This window comes from Epinephelus moara, chromosome 1, assembly GCF_006386435.1.
Source record: "Epinephelus moara isolate mb chromosome 1, YSFRI_EMoa_1.0, whole genome shotgun sequence".
Lineage (NCBI taxonomy): Eukaryota > Metazoa > Chordata > Actinopteri > Perciformes > Serranidae > Epinephelus > Epinephelus moara.
The window spans coordinates 30,775,422-30,802,570 of NC_065506.1; the positions used below are offsets into that span (position 1 = coordinate 30,775,422).

Consider the following 27,149-nt stretch of genomic DNA (forward strand, 5'->3'; position numbering starts at 1 on the left):
TATTATAAAGCTTTGCACACCTGGATTGAGGGATTTTCTGCAATTCTTCTCTGCAGATTCACTCAAGCTCCGTCCTGTTGGATGCGCAGCCATTTTCAGGTTGTGCAAGCTCAACAGACACAGTCTTGCTCTCCTTTGTGTCTCTCCTTCTCCTCCATGCTCCTTCTTTCTTCCTCTGAGATCAAGTCTGCTGACACGGCCAAGGAAGCTGCAGCATGCAAAAGTTTCACAGGGGAAATTATGGTCATGCAATCAACAAAATGTCTCGTCCACTTCTTTGCATACTTCAGAACAGTAAAGGTAGGGACATTTATCTGGACGCAAAATACATAACTATAGAATTAGAGACTATCCCAGACAGTAACGATTGAGGACTCCATAGACCTACCAGTGTTAGATCGTTTGGTACAAAGCAATATGTGAGTCTGTCTCACAAAGCAGGGTTACTGTCCTCTCTGCTCAGTGTAACTGTCCTGTTGGAAGATGAACCATCAGCCCAGTCTGGACCAGGTTTTCATTCAGGGTATCTGTACTTTATTGTTAAGCTTTGCCTCAACTCTGATCAGTCCCGCAGCATGATGTGGTCACCACCATGCTCTACCATTGCCATGGTATCGTGCAGCTGATGAGCAGTGCCTGGATTTCTTACATGTTGCTTAGAATTGAGGCCGAACACTTCAGTCGTGGGATTGACCTTCTGGAGGTTTCTCCCATTGAAGAAGCTTCTTGGGTGAGAGGCGAAATGTCTTCAAGAAACGCAAGCAAGTCCATTTGCCTAGCTATTAGCACTTACGATTACCATGACCTGGATGACTGAGAATCTTCACCGACAAGTTTCTCCCATCTTCACACAGGGTCTCTGGAGCTCAGCCAGGTCACCTCTCAAGGTCCTTCTCTGCTGATTGCTCAGTTTGCCCGGTGAGCTAGCTTTGGGAGAATCCTGGTTGTTGCAGACTTCTTCCATTTAAGAATTATGGAGGCAACTGTACACTTGGAAACCTTCAAGCAGGAGCAGCAGAGGTTTTTTGGTGCATTTGGTGCACGGACACAATCCTGTTTCCATGCTCTGAAGGCAGGTGTTTGCTCTGATATGCACTGTCGGCTTTGAGACCTTCTATAGCTAGGTGTGTGTCAATTACAGGTAGAGGTAGGTAGAATCTTATCAAGCTGCAGAAACATCTCACAGACGATCAAGAGAAATGGAGAGCCCCTATGCTAAATATGAAGTGTCGTAGTAAAGGGTCCAAATACTTCTTTTAATGCAATATTTCAGTTTTGTCTTTTTAATACATTTACAAAAGTGTCTAAAATTCTGTTTTCGTCCTGTTTAGATTGATGTGGGAACAAAATGTTTAGCATAAAGCTAAAGCTAATGTGAAAAAGTGAAGGGGAGTAAACCTAGTGCAGCCTGTGACGGTCTTATTTCAAAATGAACAATTCACACACTAAATAAAAGATTTACATTTATTCTGTAGACACTGGTAAAATCTAAAGTCAATGAACATATTAAAAAAAAAAAAAAAAAAAAAACATAATTCAAAGTCTTCACCTCCAAACTATGTGACTACAGGATATTGTGTGGTACAGTTTGTTTTGTTGTGTAATATTTTTTTTACCAAAAAGGATCAACAGATGCTGGAATGGAGGATTTGTGATCAAAAAAAGAAAAACAAACAAAATCAATATCAAAGCAAATTTACCTTATAAAATAATCACTTATATAAAAAAAGAAATACATAAAGACTTTTTTTTTTTTTAAAACAATCTCAGGCTTGTTGTATGCGTCATTACTGAGCGATCCAAGTCTGAGGATAAACACAACCAGACATGGACAATCATTTCAACACACATTCTGTTTGCCTTGAAGCATGCACTGCTCCTCTCTTTCCTCGTCGCTGATCAATTCACAATTTTACTGTCTCGTTTACTTCTCCTGAGCTCACCACAAAACTTTGCAAAGAGCCATTTTATCACTTGTGTCCAGATGATCGTCAATAAAACCTAAGGCACATTTGATTAAAGGCCCGTGGTTTTATATCGCATTTATTTCTCCTTGGCACATCTCAAATCTCGTCCTGGACTTAAAATCTTTTCAAATGTGTCCAGAAAAAAAAACACCTGAGGCATGATCTGTGTCCCTAACTGGTGGTGGAGCACACGGGTCGTATTTCTGTGGGGTGCTGTCCACCTTAACGTGGGTCATACATGTTAGCCAGTTTCTGAAAGCGTGGTCCCCAGTTGTTGAGGTAGTCGTAGTCCTGGTCTCCGTCAGAGCTGCCTGAGGCGATGGAGCTGAGGCTGCCTGCCAGAGAGCCCTCTCCCTCGTAGTCATAGATCAGGGCTGTGTCATATGGAGGCACGTTGGGATCGTTGTCTGCAGCCTCCAGGCCCTGAGGGAAGAACAGTTACAAGGTTTATGAATCTGATAAGGGTAAAGCAAATCCTCAAGGAATGCTGATTTAATTGTAAATGGACATAACCACAGTTCTATAAATCAAGGCTTTCCTCATAATACCTGAAGAACTAACATTAAAACTAAATAAAAAAAATCACTAAAATGAGTCAATTCTTTAAAAAAAATAAAAATAAAAAATAAAATAAAAAACGAATAATAATAATAAAATAATAAAATAATAAATGAATAATAAAAACAATAATAAATAAGAAAAATAATAGAATAATAAATACATAAGAAAAATAATAATAAATGATAAAAAAAACTCCCATAACTGACCAAAGCTAAACTGAAATCTAAACCAAATCGAAGGACTAAATAAAAATAAAAACAAATTAACATTTCCATACTATAATAACTGTGCTCTGGAGTCAGAAAGGCTTTATACAACTTTTTTCCCCCCACATATGCAGTAGCACTCCCCAAGACCTGTAAACAGACTTCACTGTGCAAAATCAGTGTTGTTTGCCTCTAAGTATATATTTTTATAATTTAAATTAGAAACAAACCTTTAAAAAGACAATGTGTAATATTTATGGGGATTTAGTGGCATCTAGTGGTGAGGATTGCAAATTGCAACCAACTGAAACTTCTCACAGTTCTTCAGTGTGCATTAATGTGGTACAAACTCTAAATAAAGCAGTTTCACATTACAAATCAGTGTTTCTGCTAAGCTGTTTGGCACGTTGCAGACAGGCCACTAGCCCAACACCTGCTAACATGTGCTCACCTTTCTACTCTGATCACTTAATGTCCAGACGTTCAGGAGGTTTTCACTGGGAGCTTAATTAACCACAGAGATATCATCCTCTCCAAAACAAAAAGACCAGTGATTTAAACTGGTACAACACTGAATAAAGCACATTAAAAAAATCAGTGCTCTTCCAAAGCTCTCGTAGCATTGGGCTTGCTAACTACAGTGGCTTACATGAAACCATGACTCGACCCTGTCTAGAGCCAGTGTTTGGTTTGTCAGTTCTGGGCTACTGTAGAAAAATGGTGACGCAAACCGCCATGTTAACAAAAACCCAAAGATTCTTATTTTCAGGTGATTATACACTAAAGAAAACATACTAATTATATCATATTCAATTCCTGCCAATATCTCCCCCTAAATCCTACACACTGGACCTTTAACTGCATCAGAAAACATGCAAAACCTAGATTCAGTTGTTCAGTGTTAGTCTGTCTATCAGGCCTGTCGATTGACTTTGGGAGTAATAGTAAATTTCTGTTTTGTTTTTTGAATTTTAGTGGTGGGAATACCCTTTTAAATAACTTTGGATTATGGTTTCGGCCTTTACAGGACATTTTCAAACGGGATCACGGTAGAAGCCTCTCACATCATTGATGTAGTCCTCAATGTCAGTGGGATCTGCCGGAGGCCTCCGTGGGTAGGTAGGTGAGGGCAGGTTATGCGGGGCATCTCTCCTGAGGGGCTGCTTGCCTCGAGGAACACCAGGGTAGTAAGACCCCGGGGTGGAAGGTGCATCATGGGGATTCCACAGGAGGTCGATGTTAAAGGCATTCTGCAAGGTGAGAGGAAGAGGCCACAGACTTTACACGTGCTTTGAGAATACAGTGATAACATGCATAAACTTGACTACAGGGATTGTTTGGACCTCTCTCTCCTTAACTTGCAGCCTTACCTCGTCCTCCTCTCCCCCGCCTTGCTCATCATAGTTGAAAACATTGTCTCGGACGTCGTCCTCTGATTCCCCGACTAGCAGACCTGTTCCTTTCTTGATATGGTGGCGTCGCCCACAGCTGGTCATTGCCACGGCCAGAAGAAGCAGCACTGTGATTTAACAGAAGGAAACCATGATGTGTATATTAAAGAGTGTTTATCTGGTTAAATGTCAGAAACTAAGGTTTTTTTTCTTTATTGACTAATTGTCTGATTACTTTATTAATTACTTTCTTAATTTATTATCATTTAGTCTCCAGTTAAATCTTGCAACATAGTGAAAAATGTATATCCCAGTCTTTCACAGTCCAATGTCACATCTTTAAATGTCTTATTTTATTTGACCAACAGTAAATAATCCCAAAATATTACATTTACAATAATATAAAACAGAAAAAGCAGAATATTGTCACATTTTGACATGTCGAAAACAGGTCGATGTTATGGTATTTCTACTTTAAAAATGCTTCAAACTACCCTATACACGCCTCTTTTTCTGGCCCAAAAAACACATCACATAATTTCTTACACGTTTTTGAAAATATCCAGAACTAGGGTCATGTTTCCTTTATTCTTGTGAGACTGAGTGGTGTACACACGATGAGACTTACACAGTAGGAGTGCAATGCAGGCCATGATGATGATGAGAGCGATGAAGCTGATCCCCACAGTGGAGCCCAGGACAGCCCCGGCCTCAGACTTACAATCTCCAAAGGAGTCGCAGAGACACACGGTGACATTAACCTGAGCGTAAGCGCTCAGAACTGGACTGCCGGAGTCTGACACAGACACTGTGACGGCGTACTCTCCTGCTTCCAGCTCTACGAGGGGCTGAAGCACAGCGTGAGTATCTGAGGAGGGAAGGAGAATGGTGTGAGGTTAGGAGACGACATGAAAACACCTCCTGCTCCATCCTCACCCCTCATGCCCTCTCCTTACCGTTGACTTGAATAACAGTCCAGTTGACTGACAGATCATCAGGCATCTCAAAGGCGAAGGGTGCAGCGTGCGGAGGAAGGTCTTCATCCACCGCAGTGACAATCAGACCAGAACTCCTCCGGCCTGCATCCTTACATATAGTGCCGCTCAGAGGGAAGAGCTGAGGGGGGAAGTCATTGGTCTCCTTTAGTGTGATGGACACTGTGGCGGAGGTCGACACACCATCAGCATCTACACAGGAGAACACAAATACACAGTGATGCCACATTAGTGTACAGCAGCTTATTCAAAAGCATTCCCAAAACACTCATCCATGATTGTTTATCTTTCTCAAAGTGTTTTCTATTCAGATTTTCTTACACAGGAGAGGTGTAAAACCTGCCATGTGGCTGGCAGATAAAAGGAGCAGTGTGTAAGATTTATGGGGATTTAGTGGCATCTAGTGGTGAGGATTGCAGACTGCACCCAGCTAAATTTTCTTCCAGTTAGAATTCCTTACACGTTAATTGTTCAGGAGTTACATATTCAATTTCTGCCAATATATCCCCCTGAATCCCACACACTGGACCTTTAAGTAGATACACACCTGTAACCTTGACAACAGCAGTGTAGATATTGTTTCTAACATTTGGAGATCGCATGTTGAAGGTTCTCCTGGCAGTAATGTCTCCTGTATCTTTGTTGATGTCCAGCCACCTCTCAGGATCTCTGCTGATCTCATACCTGCCACGGAGAGCAGAGAAAAAGTTACAGTCCACTTAGTTTACCTGCAATCATAGAAACACACTCCTTATACTTTGTGGCTGCGTCGTACCTCAGGTCAGAGTTATCAGGGTCAAAGGCGATGTTGCCTTTCAGCAAAGTCCCAGGAGCCACAGACTCAGGGACCACGATGTGTATGGGGTCCTCCCTGAAACGTGGAGCTTCGTTCTCATTCACGACAGTCACCATAACTGTAGCCGTGCTCACGGGCAGGTTGGGAGCCTTGCTGCTCAGACGATTGACATTTTCCACCGTCAGAATTAGGACGTACTCGTGCTGTGCTTCGTAATCCAGAGGCTGCATGACAAATCAGTGCAGAAATAAAATGTTTGTGGAGGGAAAGCCATGCACTGCACTTGGATAAAATATATAGTAAATGATAAATCTATATGTTTAACAAAAACTCAAACTGTAGTCATTTACTGACCTGTAACAATATAGGAAAGGTCAAAAAAGCACTTTTGTCTGAGTAAGTTGTAGTTTTTGAAGTCAACCACTAGATGGTGCTGTTGAGTTGTGTCTGAAGGCCTCAATGCACATTTTGACTTTAAGGGACAATGCCACCCATTTTGAAAATTGAAATTATTCCTGTGTCCCAAAATAGATCAGTTAACATTAGAGAAGATATTATGTTTTTGTAAAGATACGATATAAAAAACGTATGGGTCAAGAAAAAGTTCACTGGGATGTATATTTGAGATACTATAAATGCTGTACTCTTATGAACACTAACTAGACAGTCCGGGGGTGCAGAAATAACTTGCTTCAAAACACCCTCTTTGGAATGTTCATATTTTTGTTTAGCCAGATGCTCTCCTTTCTGGGTAAAATAAATTCCATATCTCCTTATAAATTCATAGTAAGGTTCCAAGACAGACCCAAGCAACTTGACATTAATTACAGGTAAAATAGTCAGTCAACTGGTCCATCTACAGTTATTTAATTCCAGTTTATTGCTATTGTTAGCAGTGTATGGAAGGTTAGCTGTAAAGGCAAAAAGGGTCAGTTTTATTTACTGATAAATATACATTTCAACACAGATGGAGAATTAAGTTTCTGATATAAAATGACCAAAATATCTGTCTCTCAACTTTGCATAGTTCCTTCTAGAAAGCCTATGAAACTATTAGGAACTAATGGGCCCATGACATATAGTATTACCACAACCACTTCAAAACTCATTAGATACGTAGATGTTACCTTCACCACTGTCAGAACGCCCTCGTTGGTGGCAGGATCCGTACTGATGGCAAAGTTGCCGTCAGGGTCGTTGGTGATGAAATATCTGGCCTCCCAGTTTCCTGTTCCACGATCGTCTCTGTCTGTCACATTCACCCGGCCGATCTCATAGTCCTTCCAGTTCTCCACTGCTGTCATACTGTACTACACGCACCACACACACAACACAAATCAAAAGGTTCAACATCTAACATTATAACTACAGTGTTTTAAATCAGAACACCTCATGTGTTGTTGTTGTGTGACACTCACCGAGTCAGGGCTGAACTGTGGGGCGTGGTTGTTGATGTCAGCTACATGTATGACTGCCACACCTTCAGCTGTCAGTCCCATGCCCCCCATATCAGCAACCTGAAGTTTTAACCGGAAACCTTTCACCACCTAGAACAGAATACAGCATGTTTTAGTGACATGGACTGTACTGTGACGATCTGCAAAAGTCTGTATCTTAACCTGCATCGTACCTCTCGGTCCAGGCCTACATCTCTTGTGTAGATGGCTCCTGTCTCGTTGTTGATGCCAAACATAGTCTTGGTAACAGCGTTGGCAGGAATGCTCTCCTGACTGATGATGGAGTAGCTCAGGAAAGCGTTTTCTGTCGTCGGGTCATCTTGATCAGTGGCTGACACTGACATCACTGAGGTGCCTGTCAAAAGGAGGAGGGATGCAACGATATGAGATTTTCAAGGTACGATAACAGTTTCAGAAAATATAACTGTTTTACGCTATCATGGTGTCACAGAATTTATATTTTATCAGTCAACATCACCCTTAAAGGAATGAAAACGGAAGGGTTCTATTTGGTTGAACAAAGATTTCATAACTATATTTGAAACTTTGTCAATGTTTAATGGAAATATGTGTAAATAGTCTCCCTTTTTAAGATAACTACCATTGCCTCTGCAATGATGCTGTTGCCACAGTGGGTTTAGACGGCCTTATCAGTAGTGACCGATGTATGAGAGCAATGCAGAGCGGCGGCGTTTAGCTAGCCAATGGGATACACACACAGGTACTCACATGCACTAACAGGCATGCTCAGCCAACCTGGCTACCAAAACAGAATGTGTGTGACTTTATTCTCTGCTTAATTCCATCACGTCACCATGTCTTTAGAAAATAGTGGTTTGCTGCTATATCAGTGCTCTGAATGTTGCATACTAAATCTTCGAACCTGCAAAACTGTTTTTTGGCCACTTTGGGGCAGCAGAAACAAGCTACTAATGCAAAACTGACATATTTGATGTAAGTTGATTTGGCAAACTTGTTAGCACCTTTTTTTTAGACAATGAAGGAAAGTAATGTGAGTGATGTGTTCAGAAATATTCATTCCGAGTACTGGAGCTCACTCTGGCGCAAACTTCACCGTTAGTAAATTCATAATGCTGTCAGGATGTACTGTTTGGATATCCAGAGCACCGCACTCTCTGAGGAACAGAGCACACTCTAAGCACTCTGTCTGGGGAGACGGAGCACTAGAGTGCAGAGTGAAGTGAATGTGTGTTTAACTTAACCGTTTGTTAATTCATGTAGAAATATAACGATCCATTTCTTCGACCAAGAGGACTCTTATTTTAGTGTAGAGCATCAGACTGAATTCATGAACGCACCACGTCAGGTCACTCACTCTCCGGGACCACGAGTGTTACTTGAAAAAGTAAACACTGACCAATGGGACCAGACTGGCCGACCTGTATGCTCTCACTCAGTGGATGGATGATGTCACTCACAGGATTGCTGAAGGTCGGATGACCGGCTTTGTAATTGATAACTATGCCAATCTTACAAAGAGAGACGACACTTGAACGATTACCTCCAGTTTGTTTTGCTATCGAAGCTAACATTAGCTAATGCACTAAAAAGTTAGCGTTGTGGAGAAATCTAATATTCCTCTTAATACCTCCCCAATTTCTGATGAGGTGGCAGTGATAATACACATAACGTCATTCATCTACAACGGCAAATACTTTTTCCCTGACCTGATATGAAGTGTGCACTGCACATGTGAGCATTTTTGATGGTCGTGTCCGTCCAGTCCTTTCGTCTTATTGCATTTAACCCTAGCTGTCTTTGTTTTTGTTGACAGGCAGTGGCAGCTGGCACCCAGTAACACAACAAGAAGGCATTTTAAGACTCCTGTGGAGCCTACAGCCCTGTGGTGGTGAGTCGTGTTCTGCCTCCAACTAATAAATTGACATCATTGTGACATCTACCCTAAAAGGCTATAGCAGCTTCAAAGTGTTGCACAGTGTACTGTACTGTTTCAACGACACACTGAAAGAGACGGTTTTCAAACAGCATGGGAAAGATGTTCAGAGCTACTTAATAAACTCTTAAACTACTTCAGGAAGTTAATTTAAGATTTATTTTTTGGAACACTGTGATTCTATAAGATAAGGAAATAAAAAGTTGGCGATACAGTATGCCATGCGTGGATGTACCTGGGACTGAGAACTCAGAGACGGTGCCAACAAACTGGCTCTGGGTGAAGGAGGGTCTGTTGTCATTCTGATCCAGCACCACTATCTCTATGGTGGTTGGATTCTCAAGTCTCTCTCCACTCGGCGACAGTGCAAAGGCTTTCAGCTACACAAACACACAAAGAAAGAGCAGACAAATGTTTCTTAATATACACTGTATTCATGGGATTGTAGTTTCTTACCATTATTCACGACAGATGCAGCATTCAAGGTAACATTGGGTATTTGTGTCTGCACACAACACATGCGGGAAATGACGGAAAGAAATGTGCAGGATGTTTGGTTCGACTTCCTTGGTTACATCATGGTCATCTGGTCTGAGACACTCTGAAGTATCTCCCAGGATGCCCATTAAGGCCCTTGGAAACTGACCTCTGGCTGTTTGTGCTGGTGTCTGAGACATTGATATATGCTTTGAGACAAAAACATGAACCTAAGCCCTGAAACACACTGTGTGAAGTCTCATTGACTGCACTGTGGCTTGTGTGTTAAGCGCTTCTGTTTGACTGAGCTTTAAAACACATTTTAAGTGTCTGTGTGATTTAAAATGTTACACCCATAAATGCCCTCTCACCGTGAAGGTGTTGTATCTCTCTCTGTCCAGCGGCCGCTTGCTCCTGATTACTCCCGTTTTATCATCAATCTCAAACAGATTCTTGGGCTCCTGGTCCACCCCCGGTCCCTCCAACTTGTAGATCACCTCACCTGTAAAGATTTTGTCCGATTTGATCTAGACAGAGAGAGAAGATAGAGTTGGTGATCATCGCAACCTCATGGGAAGGTGGAGGGAGGATTGTAAACCATGTGTTGTAACGCCAGATGTGAGTATGTTGACAGATAGGAACCTTGAGACAAGAGTGTTTAAACTCTCAGAGGCCTTTGACTTATGGCAGGAAATGATATTCTGGACTAATAATAGCAAGGAGACTATATTTTATGCATTTTGTTTCCACTTTCTTTCACATATGGTCTCCGCTGCATTTTCATCACCGTGTAAAAGAAGCTCTATATCTCTCCTTGTACGGTAGGATTTATACACATAGTGGTCGCCTGTGACAGCCTTAACACAACATTTACATTTCACATGTCTTTTAAACACTTGGACTGTGCTGTGTGATCATCTGTGATGAAGAGTTACAATCAGCAGCACATGGCTGTATGGTGTTGTGTTTGAGGGGAGTATATACAACATGGTTTACCGTCTGAGGGTAATACACAATCAGCAATCAGCTCATTGAAGCATTTTCATGATGAGGATTTAGTTTTTAGAGGAATAACACAATAAGACCCTTCTTTTATAGCAATCTAATCTTCATCATAGTCTATTATTATTACTTGCATTATATTAATTTATTTGTTCATGCACGTTGTTGGGTAAAACGTTGGCATCTACTCTCATTACTTAAGTCCTCCTTTTGCTTCCTCAGTCACAATGTGGACAGCTCATTGTTCCAACAACCCAAAATTGCAAAACTTTAATAGCTGAAAAATGTCCCATTGGATCAAAAAAACGAATGCCCATAGCTCCCAAAATACAAAATTTCCGAAAAAGAAGCAAATGGCTTATTATTGTGCAGAATGATGTCATTGGACCTTTCCAGGTTCATCCATCCATTTTCAACCGCTTATCCAAAGCCAGGTCGCGGGGGCAGCAGGCCAAGCAAAGCACCCAGCAACGCTTTCCAGCTCCTCCCGGGGGACCCCAAGGTGTTCCTAGGCCAGACGACATATGTAATCCCTCCAGGGTATTCTGGGTCTGCCCCAGGGCCTTCTACCAGTGGGACGTGCCCTAAACACCTCAAGCTGGAGGCGCCCAGGAGGCATCCTGATCAGATGCCCGTACCTCCTCAACTGACCCCTTTCAATGCGAAGAAGCAGCGGCTCTACTCTGAGCTCCCTCTGGATGTCCGAGCTCCTTACCCTATCTCTAAGGCTGAGCCCTCTGGATGTCCGAGCTCCTTACCCTATCTCTAAGGCTGAGCCCAGCCACCCCTCGGAGGAAACTCATTTTGGCTGGTGAGCGTCTGGTGGTCTCAGCCCAAAAGAATAACATGGAGCCGTCACCCTGTGGGCCCACCACCCACAGGGACAGGAATCAGGGTCTTGTGCATTGTGTGCTGGGCAGCAGGCAGGGACGGGCATGTTGATCCCTGGCGTCGCAAACTGGCTCTGGGGACAAAATGAATTTACCTTTCCAGGTGCCAATTTTTTTCCTGCTATTGTGAAAGGCATGACCTGTTCATTGCCGTCATAGTTGGGGTGGTTAGCTTAAGGTAGAGGAGTGAGACTGGTGAGAGTTAGGTTAAGTATATCAGGGTGAGCCAGTCAGAGGTAGAGTGTGGTGGGTCATGTCCTCACCACAGCAGGAAATAAAATATCACGCCCTGGCAGGCCATGAACCTTTCTAACTGCAGGGAGAGTGTGTATTTTCGGAGCCATGGGTGTTTGCTTTAGGGATAACAGGCTGTTGGAGGAATAGGATTTTAGTTCAATGGGATATTTTTTGGACTATTGGAGTTTCCGAATAATGGGCTTTTGGAACAATGGCATGGCACTGTTACAACTAACCGTTAGCTAAACCCCTTGCCCACACAGAGATTGTCTGATTGAAGCTCAGCAACCATAACTACAGTGTGCACAGCAGACAAGCAGCATGTTTGGGGCTTGCAGTAAGACAGAAAGTGAGACTCTGGAAGGTGGTGATTTTTTTTACCTTTCCAAAACCAAAAACGCATGAGTAAAAGTGTAAGGAATGAATCAAACAGCATGTTTGTCTGCTCTAATGGCTGCTACTCGTGAGTTTTTGCACCCTTAAATCCAATGTTGTCATTGTCGACATATGCAAGCCGGGCTTAAAAGTGGGAGTGATGCCATCGCGTCATCCTGAGATAAACAAACTTCAACTTTTGGAGGAAGATCAGCTCTGAACTCCAGATTTCTGGTAAGCTGGCAATGATACGGCTCCGATTATGAAAACTGTCACAGAGTAGGCACAACAGTAACACCCAGCAGTGACCTGGCATTTTCCAAGCATTAAAAGAAATGGTATGTGTACCAGTCCTACTGTAAACTACAAACGTTAGCATGTCTAGCTAACTTGATTTGATTCGTCACTCTATGGGGAGAGCTAGGATTGGTCCAGCCCCCCTAACCCTAACCCTGAGAAGCAGTTATGGGTAATGAATGTATGAATGATTCTATCAGAAGAAATCTCTGTATTATCTTCTAATAAATGTTTGAATTGATTTTTATCCAGAACGAGGATTGTAGACTTTGCCCCCCATCCTGTTTCAGTGTACATATGGGCACCTGATTGTTTTTTGAGAGATTAGAAAACTTGGTAACTTATTTGTTTAGTACATTTATACCAGAAATGACACAGCAGTTGTCCACAGAAAAAAAAACTGCAGTAAAAAGCTATAATTTAACATTTGTTACCTGGACAAGGTCTTCAGGAACCTGCTTGCTATTCTCCAGCACTCTGATTGGAGGGATGATCCAGTCCCTCTTCACCCTGACCACTCCCTTGCCCTTTCTCCATGGGTAAAGGGCCTGAGGATGTTGCTCTTTGTCTTCGTGATGAGGTTCTGCAGAGCTCCACACCTGAAGGAAACAAGTACAGCATGAAACTCACAAAAGAAAGTCACAGGATCATTCAAACATGGAGCTATAGTGTCTGTCAGTAGTCAGTTCACATGAAGTATATTTATTGATTCCAGTAACTCTCATTCAGGGAGGACAAATTATGTCATTATAGATATTTGCAGCTGTTTAACAGGAGTCTCCCTCAGTGCTGTAACATTCCCAGTGGTCTGAAGGAATGGCTGTATGCTAGCTGTAGCGCCGAGGCGGCCTGTAATGTTGGATTGTCCAGAGCAGAAGGGATGCAGGGAGACAGCGTCAGGTTTCACACACTAATACGCGTCTTTGTCAGCTCCCTTTGATCTGCGTGCAAATTCATCTCAGGACCAGGAAACACAAACACTCATGCTCATTTCACAAGCTCTCATTCACCACATTGCTGACTACATTCACACACAACACACACACACACACACACACACACACACACACACACACACACACAACAGCTGTCGACTATGGATTTAGATCCTGTGCTTTCCCACCCGCATTCCCACTCACACTCACAAATTCCCCTTTATGCTCGAGCTCTGCACCTGACTGGGAGTTTGGGGTCACCTTACGGATCTGCTCCGCTGTAGGAATTCCTCAGACACACTCATATACATGCTTTCTCTCTCCCACACACACACACGAGCTGATATACATGCAAGTGCATCAACAAAACACCCACCCACGCATAAGCATATACATTTCCGTTAAGTTGCTTCCTTCTTTTCTGTGGGAATTCACCGGATTCAGCATTACTTCCCATATGTTTAACAGCTCAAAGGCAAAACCCATAAATGCAGAAATAAATGTGGATGCATGAACGTGCCAAACAGCTTTGTCTGTAACATTTGTCTTTGTGTTTTCATTCAGATATAACTGGATACTGATGAATGACCTGTTACAGTAGATTTTTAAGGAACCTACAAATACATAACCCGAATAATAGATAGCGGATAAATGTGAATATTTTGTGAATGGCCTCTGATCCCTGCCTTGTCTTTGGGGCGGGTGATCTGATATACTGAGCCTTTGGCATGCTGCTGGACAGTGCAGAGAGGAATGGCAACCATGGCCGGCATCTGCTGGCCGAGTCAGGGGGCAGGCTAATCTTAGCCCGTTCTATATTCTCAACCCCTACCTATTTAACTTTTTGTAGCCATCGTCATCTCCACTCTCACAGAGATGTTTACACTCACATTCCAGCAGTGCATGTCACCCACACAAATTCATCCCGATTGCTGTCTACTTCCATACTTAAGACTTCTGCATGTACGGGCTCTCAGACCTCCAAAGGCATAGCATGCATTCTGCATTGTCACTTAACCTCAACATCAATAACAGCTGCATCACAGTTGTATTTCCAAGTATAGCACATTCTAGATTTGCCTGATTTGTGTATACTTTGGGTAACATGAGCACCTTTTTCAAACTTAGAGAACGCACACAGCGAGGTGCAGACCAGCATGAGCTTTAGTGCAAGTTCATCAAACTTAAAATCACAAATCCAGCACACAGTGCTATCGTCACCAAACAAACGATAGGATATTTAGGATGAATATGTTCGAGGAACAGTTCACACCAAAATCAAAACTTCACCTGTGGTGCTATTTATCCATCTAGATTGTTTTGGTGTGAGTTGCCAAGTGTTGGAGATATCAGCTGCAGAGATGTCTGCTTTGGTGCTCAAAGCACCTAAAAATACATCTCAAAAATTCCACAGCGATGTCTCTTTCCAGGAAATCATGACCCAACTACTCAAGATAATCCACAGACCTTGTTGTGAGCAGTTTCATGTAGGAACTATTTTCTTCCAACCGAACTACAACCCGCCACTTGTATCACTGTGCAGAAGGAAGCGTGCATCTACTGCTGACTCACCTAGCACCGCACCACTAAACTAGCCAATGTTAGAGTTCAGCCAAGTAGGACGCCATTAATGTTTACGTCATGCTCTGTCTTGTCCATGATGTATGCCATGAGCAACCATGCACAGAAAGAAAATATTTTTTCCAGCCAGAGAGAGATGATAGGTTAAGTGTTAATGTTTTCCTATTCAAAGTATTACCAAAGGTTAACACCACCCTTCTCTGATTGAAAATTCCTTCCAATCAGGCCAGATGGGGCCAGTCTCTACCATTTGAGGTGGTTACATGAGGCATTTTAATTCTGATTGGGCTATTATTCAGATTATAAGTGGATGTAAATGCACCTAATGTGTGTACCAAAGTTCATGACAACCCATCCAACAGTTAATTTAAATTCACTACTAACCAAAAAAGTGAACCTCAAGGGGGAACTGGAGGAAAAGTCAGAGCGTCACCAGTTAGGATGCATCATGTGAAGGCTGTGAGTGTTTATACAAAACTTGGCACCATCCATCTTGTAGATCAGGGGTGTCAATCTTATTTTAGTTCATGGGCCACATACAGCCCAATTTGATCTCAAGTGGGCCGCATTAGTAAAACCATTGCATAATAACCTGTAAACAAATAGAGCCTTCAAATTTTCCCCTCTCTTTGAGTGTAAAGAACAATCTATCTACAAAACAAATGATGAACAGCCTGAGATGAAGGCTGAAGGAGGATAGAAAAATAAGTGCAATTTCCGCAATATGTTTCTCAGCAAACTCACTCTCAGAGCGTGGCTTCGATGCTGATGCTAATTTGTTAGCAATAAAGTAGCTAGCTTTCGTAGCTGCAATCCTGATCTCTCAGCTAAAAATAAAACCAGACTTGTGTTCTTCTCTGTTCTTATTGTCCTTGCAAGGTGTTGTGGACTGGTTCATTTGGACGAATAGGAATAGCAGTATATTTAATTGAAACATTTGAATCAATGGCTTCTCTGCAATTTTTCCCTCAGTTGAGTCATTGAGCGGACCAGATTGGACCCTTTAGTGGGCAGGCTCTGGCCCACGGGTCGTATGTTTGACACTTCTGTTGTAGATGTTGATGTATTTCACAGGGTTAGTGAAACTTTGACCAGTAACATCAGGTAATTTTTTGCCTCTTTTTGAGCAGCAGGAGTGAAAATGAGTCATCCTTGTCATTTGTTGTATTATGGTTTTAGAAGGATGAAGATAGCTGGAGAAAGAATTGGATACAAACTAGGATGTAGGCTCTCCTGGATGATTTTTCCTCTTAGTAACTAACATGTTTTTCCCAAATGACGTACAGATTTTAGGCATGTTAGCATGCCCCTGACCCCCCTCGGTCTGGGCTGAGCCTGGAATATTTACAGCGTCTGGCTCGTCCCCTGTTTTCCAGATTATAAAACATCAAGAGGAAGTCAGAGAAGCTTACAAGCACCGGATGGCAAACCATATTTCTTATTCCACCCACTTCCTTTTCATACATATCAGTGTCTTGTCCTGTCCTTCAATCTGAATTTAAGATAACTGTGTGTCTTGGATAGTGGCTCCACCAAGTATCTGCCACAGTTCTAATGTTTTAACCAGACCAAGATGCAGAAACACCAAAGTGTCGTGTTACCAATTAGACCAATGAGTGCCTTTTCTGACAGGCTGAGCGATGACACCACACACAGATTAACTGTTTTAGAGGCTTTTCCCAGATACTTTTACAGCTTGGCCTTTCACCTTGAGCCCTCACTGAAGTATGGACAGCTTGTTTGGGGATGACATGCCCTTACAGAGGAACTGTTAAGCACTTTGTTGGAGTGTTTAAGGAGTTCGGGAAAGTTCTGTCCTACCGCTCTGATGTCGGCTTTGGAGAACTAAAGGATACTGGCACATTGCAAATAGTATTCTGGCTCATTTGAAACACTACAAATGAAGAGATGTGCGCTAAATTATCTGCTGCATCATAGTTAGTGCACTAAGATTTTGAATTTGCCCTATTTATTGGAGATGACTGGTGACACCCTATGGCGTAGCACGAAGTTCTGGGCTCTGTGGGCCCCCATCCTTCCTCTCTTCTTCCATGTCTCTCCCATACACCTTTTGAAATGTATTAATCTATTTATTTACAGTTTGCAATTTGTATATATGTGTCTCAGTCTGCTCCAGCTGCGTTCAGAGATGAATCCCAGTGCAGGGGCAGACTAAACCATCTTGCACCTTTAACGGGTATGAGGAGCGTCAGAAGTTTTCCACCATTTCTTTAATACAAAGTTCAGTCTTTCAACCAATTTATTCAGCCAATTTAAATTTACTTATGGCACAAAAATAATTAGAAGTAAGACATGGCAAACAAAACCAAAATTTTCATTCCAGGCTTCTCAGAGCCCCCCTCCCATTGAGGCCCTGGGTAATCACTCCCACTTATGGTCCCCCTGACGATGAGCCTGGAGTTGAAAATAGCGTAATCAAATTAATAATCATTGCATTGCTCAAAGAGAGGCCAGGTATACAGGCACAACAGGAAGCCACATCTCCTTTTGGGGGATGTACATTTGGTTGTTACATTTGGTAAAAATACACACACCGGCCACCATGAAAGATGAACCTGTAGGAATGTCAAAGTTGTATCAATGTAAACCTTGTAATTTGTAGAAACATTTGTAGTACTTGTTGCATTTCAAAACAGGAAGAGATGAGATGTGTCAGGGTCACATATCAGCTACACTCAAAGTGTATAACTAAAGTCTTAGTAGGAAATGAATCAGACAGCTGCAGCTCGGGTCCTTACTGACACCCAGAAAGTGGAGCACATTACACCGCTCCTTAAATCACTTCACTGGCTTCCTGTGTGTCAAAAGATAGATTTTAAAATCCTTTTACTTTTCTATAAAGCACTAAATGGCCTCTGGGCTAAGTATGTTTCAGATTTACTTGTACGATCCGAAACATCCAAACCTCTCAGGTTATCTGGGACAGGTTCACTAAGCAGAAACCAAGCAAGTTGAAGCAGCATTTAGTTTCTGTGCTCCCCATCTGTGGAACAAGCTCTGCTAAAACTGTTCACTCATTTAAATCAGGGCTTAAAACATTATTGTTCACTGTAGGTTTCCAATAACTTTACTCCTTTTCTAATCTGCAACTGTTTATTAGCCTGCTTTTGGTTATTTTTATTGTCTGATTATGTTTTTTCTCTTTTTTCCTCATGTCTTTTAAATGCAATTTTAATGTTTTCTTAATGTATTTTATTTAACACACTTCTATGCCTCTGTAAAGCACTTTGAATTCCCTTGTGTTTAAATGGTGCTACATAAATAAACCTGCCTCGTCTCACACTCAAACATATAGCGTAACACTTAAGTAAACACACACACTAACATTCACCATATGTATATATTAAATATTACATTCCAAGTTTTGCCACTGCTGCAAACGCATTAAATTTCTGACATTCATTCACAAAGCCATTGGCGCTATCCGCCTTTCAAGAACTGCTACTGACACAAATAAATTACTACTAAGACTAAGTTTTAGTGGATGTCAATAGGGCAATGCAAATGCCTCTCACATGTTGCAAACCATTAACACTGATTGATATTTTGGTTGTTTTCAAAAGTTTAAAGTAATAGTTTGGGGTGTGGGGGGATGTTTACACCAAGCTACAAATGTGAAGAAATGTAACCATGACAAATTGCACCAGTTGGTCTTGACTTGCCGTGACTTTTTCAGTGTGTGATACATGTTACAAAACTGCTATCTGCCATCCTGTAACATTTTAATTTATTGGTAAAAGCACCCCCCTGACAGAGCTGTGTAGAGGAGTATGTATCACTTTTTGTCTCCATACTAAATGTGTATTTCCCTGTGTGTCTCCTGTCTGGATATGTCTGAGTGGAACAGTCGTTCGAATAACTCAAGAGAAGACTGTCCAGCTGAGGAGTAATGCCTGCAGCATGTCTGACAGTCCCTTCGGCCACAGGGGCGAGAGGTCGCACAGGTGTCCCTCTGGTCACTTCTGTTGCTGGACATTCTACCAGTGATTCACCAACAGCACTGGTCCCACACCCATACTCTTTGCTAAGTCATGACTGCCTGGCATGGGCATGGACACCCTATTTATGGTGCCACTACAAGTGTGCGTCCCCTCGGAGCAGATGTCCAAGCTTTAGGAATGCTGAGCAAGGTTGTATTATTAAACAGAGACTAAAAGTAGGGCTCAATAACCATGGAGAAAAAAATAGTAAACAGTGTTATCTGACAAGCGGTGGATTAAACTAATAAGAATAATCTATTTTCTCTTTTTAATAGAACATTGGAAAGAATTTTCATATGTGAGAGAGGCTCACATTTACCGCCAGTACAGTAATGAACTGCTTCTTGACTACTTTATGGGTAGAGAAGCCCTACATATTTCTGGGTGTAGATATGACATGCTGTTAAATCTGTTTCAACTCTCTCAAACTCATGTCACTGAGAGAAACATTATTAAAACCCACAGTACTTAAATCTGAGTAGAGATCCCAAAGTTTACAGACAGACCAACTACACCAGACTGAACTTCTATACATATAAATAAATGCAAAATTATGAAGTCTTGGGTCTGAATATTTCACCCAAATTATAGTGTAAAATAACAACAACATGTAGGAACACACATAATACAATATTAAAGGAGACCTATACGACATTCAGAGCAAGTTTATGATTTAGAGTCTGATTCAGGTTGTCTGCACACGGCTCTCAACATGGAGGTTGCTGAGTCAGGGGCTAGCAGCTTCCGATGCTAACAGGAAGAACAGTGCTAACAACAGCAACAGAGCTAACAGTGTTAATCGTGGGGGAGGTGCTACATTTCCCCAAAAATGCTCACCTAATACCTGTGGTAACTGCCACTTGAGCACAGTGCACAGAGGCGGCGATTAGCTAGCCACTAGGATACACGCACAGGGACTCACATGCACATGCAGTCACAGAGAGGGAGCGTGACTTCATCCTCTGCTCAGGACTCCATTATTCCACTCAACACATTCTCACTCCGACCTTGTCACATATTGACGTTTTGGTCATGGACTTTCCACGTCCACATACGGCGTGAAACGTACCCTGGGTGCGTTGGTTGTTGACGTTCTGGGACACCGTGTCAAGTTCTGCCTGTTACATGCATTGTCTTCTTTCAAAATACACTTCTGTTTTCACAGGAAATTTACCTTTTACATATAGTGTCTTTCAAAATAAATGCACTATGTCAGTACAATGCCACAAATTTATGTTTTTTTGCTTTCAACAATAAACACACATGGTTGGGTTCAGGAAAAAACAACAGGGTTTGGCTTTAGAATCTTACGGGACACGAACACAGCTCTCTTGGGTGAAAGTCGATGTTTGTTGGACCCATCCACAACCCTCACACCCGCCCCAGTTGGACTTTCGCTGCCTTAACTTTCGTCCTTGTCCCGCCGCGTTTCCCCCTGATGCTGCCAGACACCATTAAACAACAACAGCAACCGGCCGCATATCATGCTGACGTTAAAGGACGCATTTTTTCGTTGGTTTCTGACGCTGCAAGTCACTGACTAAGCACTGGATTTTGACGACTTCAGAGTAAGACCGGGCTCTTCCATCATATCTTTACATAGTAAATAGCAAGTACTTTATATATGGTATATTAATGTTCTGAATGTCATACATACAACTCCTTAAAAAAACAAAACAATAAAGTTTAAAGGGAATTTTCAAGTGAAAAAGGGGGTTTAAAGTTTATTATAAACAAGTACAAATTGAAAAATAAAATCTTTACCAATTAGGAAAAAAAAGCTTTGTGTAATATGGTGACGTCTTTTTGTGGTAACTAAAGGCCGTCTTTTAAAAAATCTCTGCGTGGGTTAATTAACTTATTCATTGTAGATACAAACTGGCACGGATGACAAACCCACTGTAATGTAGCTGCAAGCTCGTTCTTGTGCATGACCTCTAAAACAGCAACTGTCACCACTTGGTCTTTCATGTCTCGGTCCATAAAAATAATGAAGTTTAAAAAAAAAAAAAAAAAGCACTTCACTGTTGAGTCATTTAATTTTAACAATCCGGAAGTTGTGTCTCTACCCTCTGCTCCCTCTGAAACCCTAGTCAGTGTAAAACAGCCTGCAGGTATCCACACCCAGCAGGACCTTTGATTCACACTCTAAATCCTCTGACTGATTGTTTCCGATGAGTGAGACCTCAGCACCAGCTGGCCGCTGCAACAGACTCTTGATTTGTACCCGATTTCATGGTTCAGAAACGGCCCACTCCTCTTTCCGAGAGGGGGGGATTACAGAGCGGGACAAATGGCATCACGTATGCATCTGGGAACAGCTGTGGCTGCTGCCCACTCCTCGCCACAACACCCAGTGGGCCTGAACACTGCCCGGTTCAAAACAACAGCAGCTCACTGAAAATTAATAGAGAACAACTGAAAGGTATCAGGTGACGCCGATCAAAGCCTTCGGACTGGACTGACAGCTGCTGATGGTTTAGATGTATATGCATTTTTTAAACTGTGACAAATTTGTATTAGTTTTAGTTTAACTGAACAGAAGCCATGTCCAAACGGTTTGTGTATATGTCCAACATGGACGCCTGCAACATGTGAAGACAATGTGTACATTTTGTGCAGTGATAAATCTAGTCTATGGTTTGTTACCAGAAATGAGACGATGATTAACGTCCTTTTGTTTGTGTCTTTTAGCAACTAGGAATCCGTCCTCTTCCAACATGGAGGAAAAACAAAGACTCAGGATTCTGTAAAAGGCCCCATTAATGATGTAGAACCACTCATTAAAGGAATACTTCACCAAAATGTATCTTTGGCATTTCCAGCTGTTGTAAGTGTTGAAAGGTGGCTTCAAAAGGTTTTCAGCTTGTTTCTTTGTGGAGGCTGGCAGCTGTGGTCAGCTCCAACTTACTGCATTTCAAATGGACTCCAATGGACGAAGCATATTTACCGATTTATTGGAAAAGTGAGGACTGGTTGGACTATTTTTGCTGTGATGTTGGGATACCATTGGAGTCCACTAAGTCTGCTGTTCCTTGTAAAGGACTCAGCTGTAAACTTTTCGGAGCCACCTTTCAAGCCTCAACTATTTCATACCCAAAAGAAATATTTTTTGGCAGAGCAGACTGTTTCCATTTCATAAAAAGTACCACACCGTAAACAAACTTAAGGAGCCGCTTGTTGTTATTAGGGGACCATGGGCTTGTTACACCTCTGGCATTTGAAGGCGCAATTTAACCCCATGTCTGCCTCACTGCACGGAGCTTAAGCAGTTCTCCGATATCTGCATCCAGCCTGAAGAGTGAAATCCTGCATCTTAAAGGTCACGCCTCGAAGTTTACAGGTCTTGGGCTTGTTTATTTTTGTTTTTATGGAAAGTTATGAATGAAATTATAACTGAGGTCCTGTGGATTTGACTGAAATATCTTTTGTGTAGAGCTCAGGCCTCACTGTGACAAACTGGTTTTCCCTGCAGTTGAGTCAGTGATCAATCACTCCCATGTTAAAAAGACACAACACATATTTTTTAGTGGTTTTCTCCTCAATCAATTAGCCACGGGATATGAACATGGAGCACAAAAGCAGCTTAAATTCACCATAAAACTTTCAACCACACAGGAACTGAAAATTTGCAGAATGTTTGACAAACTCAGAGACACCTCACAGACTGAAATTTGAGCGATTCATTTCAGCTCCACAGCATCTGCAACATTTACAATGACTTATAAAGCACATCCCAGCAAGACTCCCCTGAAGAGTCACTGGAGGCCAACTCAGTCACCCTCCCAACCTGGGCTCCATTACTTCTCCAAACAGAGGGAAAGACTAATGGTGGCTGGAAGTGCTGTTGGTAATATGTCAGTTTACATTGTCATCCATTTTAGATCTCATAATGGCGTCTGCTGACAGGGGCTACTAATGATGCCCTGAGCCCTGTGTACACATCTGGAGTCTCGTCCTCCTCAAAACACTTCATCATCCTCTTTCCAACCGGGGTGAAATGTTTAGAGCAGACTAAACCTCTGATTGCAGAGCCAGTTTAGTGCCTGTATTGATGAAAATCAGTTGATGTTTGGTTGAAGACATCACTCAGGTGAAAACATAAACTGTGTATTTGAAGAGCAGGGCAGCTAAAGGTTATTCTGTAAACAGGATCACACTCTGAAGAGACAGGAAGTCTTCAAAAAATTGGGAGGTAGACTGAATTTAGATCCATACAACAGAGCGAGGAGACAGAGGGAGTATCGCACAGTACGACTCAAGTGCAAGTGGAGTACCTTTATAGCAGGTATCCAATAGGTGCAAGTTGTTGTTATTGACATTTTTATAGCAATCAGTGGAGAGGTGAACTAGCTCTACTGCTCAGGCACCTGTGCTCTAACGTCAGAAGTTAAACTAAATCAAAAACTAAAGATAATATTGTCCCACAAAACACAGACAACAAACAAAAGCACTTAAACACTCAAATAAATCAACACATTTTGTTCATTGTCGTCAACAGCAGCTATGAAGAGACATGATTTTACTCACCTGAAAAAGCAGAGCGCCGAGCACACACACCATCAACATCCGCACCGCCATCCTCAGTGCCTGCACTCAGAAGCTCAGTATGAACAGACCTCTGATGACTGTCAGATCTGAGAGTCCTCCACTAAGACCTGGGCTCCTGAGTGGCTCTACTGGGCGAAAAAGGCCAAACTCTCCAACCCTGAAACCTGCCACTCTCTGTCCTCCTCTCTAACCCTCTTGCTCTCGGCGTCTCTCTCTCCCCCTCTTCTCCTCTCCCAGCGTTTGTCTCTCACAGCTCCTCCCTGTCCATAGCTGGGGTATGTCTCACAGTCGTGGGGTAAGGGGCTAGAATTTCAGCAGCGGCCCTCCCATGTACCCCAGCACATGTGCTGTCACTCACAGACCGATGAGAGAAAGAGGGAGAGCAACAGAGAGACGGAGAGGTAGATGAAGAGAGAAGCAGGGCAGCTGTTGGTGGTGCAGACAGAGACACTGTCTCCACCAGCTGAAAGCAAGTCAGTAAACTTTAACACTGTTCAAACAATAGTGCTTTACAGAGAGACAAAAAGACAGACAATATGTAAAATCTGGACACATGCAAAGCAGGAAATATGAAATTACCAACAGTCTAAACCCCAAAGATTTTCAGTTTACAATTATGTCAAACAAAAGCAGAAACAGAAACAAACAGAAGCTGGAAATGTTTGTCATTTCTCCTTGAAAGAAATTACTCAGTTATTAAACAATCGATTAAAGGTCCAGTGTGCGGGATTTAGCAGGATATATCGGCAGTTACAAACATGTTTTCCTTGATGTATCATCACCTGAAAATAAAAAAACACATTTTAATTTATTTAGAATGAGCTGTTTATAACTACATAAAAAGCAGGTCTTCTCCCATGGAGCCCGCCATGTTCCTACAGTAGCCCAGAACGGACAAACTAAACACTGGCTCCAGGTAGGGCGATTCGTGTTTTCCATTACCATAATGTGGCTACTTTGCAGTCAAGTATTTATGAATATTTGGTCCCTTGCAGCAAAAGCAAACAAATCTGTCTATGCTCTATTAAATTAAATATTTTCCTCCAAGACTTTTCCATTCAGCTACCTTCGCTAAGGAGACTCAAGACAAACCACTGCTCTTGATGTTTCACAGAATTTAGAGCATAGACGCTGCTATGAGTCACATTTTCGTTGACGAAATGTTATTTTAATTTTTTAAATTTGTTGTAGGCCTATAGGTTACATTTTTTTTTACAATTTGATTATGTTAGAATCACCTTAGGTCTACAACACTGATCAATGAAAATTAAAATGTTCAGAAATAACCGCGATTCATTTCCATGTTGCCTAATATTTGGTCAAAGCCACAGGAGAGGGGCTAAGGGGCCGCATGCAGCCTCGGAAACTCAGGTTGCCTACCACAGCACTAAACCTTGAACAAAACTGTTGGTGAATATTTTCCTATCAGTCAACTAACCAGTCAACTAAGTGTTTCAGCTCTAATCAGAACTATTCCACAACTTGCAGATACATCCAAAGCAGAACCTCTATAACTTTAAACTGAAAAATGATAGACTTATTATATTGTATTCTATAGATTTGGATGCAAATAACGATCTCAGTGAGCCTCTGGTATTTATTTTTCAGATTTTATTAAGGCCAAAAAACAGCCAATGATACCAATCCTAGCACAAAATTACCAAAAAAATCTATTCAGCAGTTCCTTGACCCAGTGTTGTAGTCAAGACCACCTAAACTGAGACCCACTCATGAACATGACCTGAGTGTAGCGAGATCATGATAAGGCCAAGACTTTGAGGGGTTGAGAACAAAACCACACTAACACAACTCCTATACTGCCTGACACACTTATAATAAAATGTGGAACATGCAAACCATAGACACTAAAAGAGCCACATTCCCATAAAGACACCCAACGAAAACAAATGAAGATTCCTCTTCATTCACCTCTTGGGTTAAACAAACATGAGCATGTTACAGTCCTGGAGGATTATTAATGTGCGCCTCCTCCTGTACTGCCTTAATGTGCACATTCAGCACATCCAATGCATCAAAACATTGTTTTCTAGTTGGAACTGCGCCTCGTTTTCAAACTGTATGGTTTGACTAAAATGAACAATGACAGCAATATAGTCCACGATGACCAGCGCTAAAATCAACCTGCGTAGCTGTCCCTCCATTGTGACATTAGAAAATGTCACATTTATCTTGCAAGTGTACTCTTCTTCAACGTTTTGTTGACTTCCTGGATTTTTCCCACATGAAAATTCTGACCAATCAAGAGCAACTTTGTCACAAAAGGCATTTAATTTGGTCCGCTTGTAAATGCTGCCGTGAGAACACAAACCAACTCTAGGCAATTATACAGCTTATGCAACTAACAAAATGAGTCTCTGATTCGGACTAAAGAAAGCGAACTCTAGGTCTGAAAGCACCTTAAGTTATATTCCTGCAGTTGTGGTCTTGATCAGTCTTGAAGTAAAATCCTGAGTCACCTTTCTCCGAGACCAAGACAAGACCAAGTAAAAATGCGGTCAATACTGAGATAAGACCAAGACCTTCAAAAGGCGTCTCAAGACAAAGACTGATCTCAAGTACTACAGCACTGCCTTGACTACACTCTACATCGATCTGTTCATTGATCTGTTCATAAGTCTTTTGACATCTGTTGCTGCAACACTGAGAAGAAAATAGAAATAAAAACATTTCTTTTACAGCCCCCATACACAGCAAAACATTCTCTTTTGTTTAAGGCTTTAAGTAGCTTAGCGCTTGTTTTCTTCTTAAATCCGTCTCATCCAGATCAACCTTCATGTCATAAGGCCGCATACGTAACCTCGCTGTCCGACGTGCTCTGTGCCGTGCCCTCACATTCAGAACATTCATCCAGAACTCTCTGATCTCCTGCTATTTTAAACACTCATGTCAAAGCAGAAGATGAAGATCTATGGCTCTCAGTGGGTGATGTCAAAGCAGAGATTTCCATGTCTGCGATACTCAAAATTTGACGGAAACGCCGCCATGACTGATGAAGTGTTGACGCAACCGCCTCTGCTGCAAGAAGAGGTGGTTGTAGTCCAACTTAGACGGGAAAACAGAGCGAGAAAGTTCATTTACCTTGTCGGGTGTATGTTCTCAGGGGAGACGCAACCAGCAGGAAGGATGTGTTTGGCACTATGGGACAGTTGGATCTCCTGAGCTCTACTTTCAACACCCTATCAGCAAGTCTGCTCAGGTCAAAGGTCAATATGGATCTTTAGATAGTAAACAACACAACACCACGTGGAATATCTCTCACCACACAGAAACTTCTTTACTTTCATGTTAAAACCCCAAAAACCCATGTTAACAACATAAACAAGGAGTCAACTACACAAATGAAGCGGGTGTACAGTAGACAAAGATACTGTTGATACTACAGTCTGGAAACTCTCATATTAGAAAGTAGAGCAGTGAAATAATTGAGTGTGCTGGCAGGCTGACTGTGCATGCTGAGTGGGTGTCGGCATGTTTCCATGTGTTGGTGTGTCCAT

General features: G+C 42.0%; 1 protein-coding gene across 2 annotated transcripts; it reads right to left on the reverse strand.

Moving 5' to 3' along the window:
* Window positions 1-1,233: 1,233 nt before the first annotated feature.
* cdh15 (cadherin 15, type 1, M-cadherin (myotubule)) lies at window positions 1,234-26,846 on the reverse strand. 2 transcript variants are annotated; one of them, XM_050050503.1, is made up of 15 exons: window positions 26,734-26,846; window positions 23,614-24,097; window positions 13,001-13,165; window positions 10,137-10,292; window positions 9,524-9,668; window positions 7,547-7,728; window positions 7,335-7,463; window positions 7,044-7,226; window positions 5,896-6,140; window positions 5,668-5,804; window positions 5,082-5,312; window positions 4,754-4,993; window positions 4,105-4,253; window positions 3,799-3,984; window positions 1,234-2,390 (listed from the first exon to the last, which is right to left on the reverse strand). In XM_050050503.1, exons 2-15 carry the CDS (start codon window positions 23,662-23,664, stop codon window positions 2,190-2,192), a joined length of 2,400 nt encoding a protein of 799 aa, XP_049906460.1. In that variant the 5' UTR covers window positions 23,665-24,097; window positions 26,734-26,846; the 3' UTR covers window positions 1,234-2,189. The 2 variants fall into 2 exon arrangements, with proteins under 2 accessions (XP_049906460.1, XP_049906473.1); XM_050050516.1 differs by lacking the exon at window positions 26,734-26,846 and having other exon boundaries at window positions 23,614-24,797.
* Window positions 26,847-27,149: the final 303 nt, after the last annotated feature.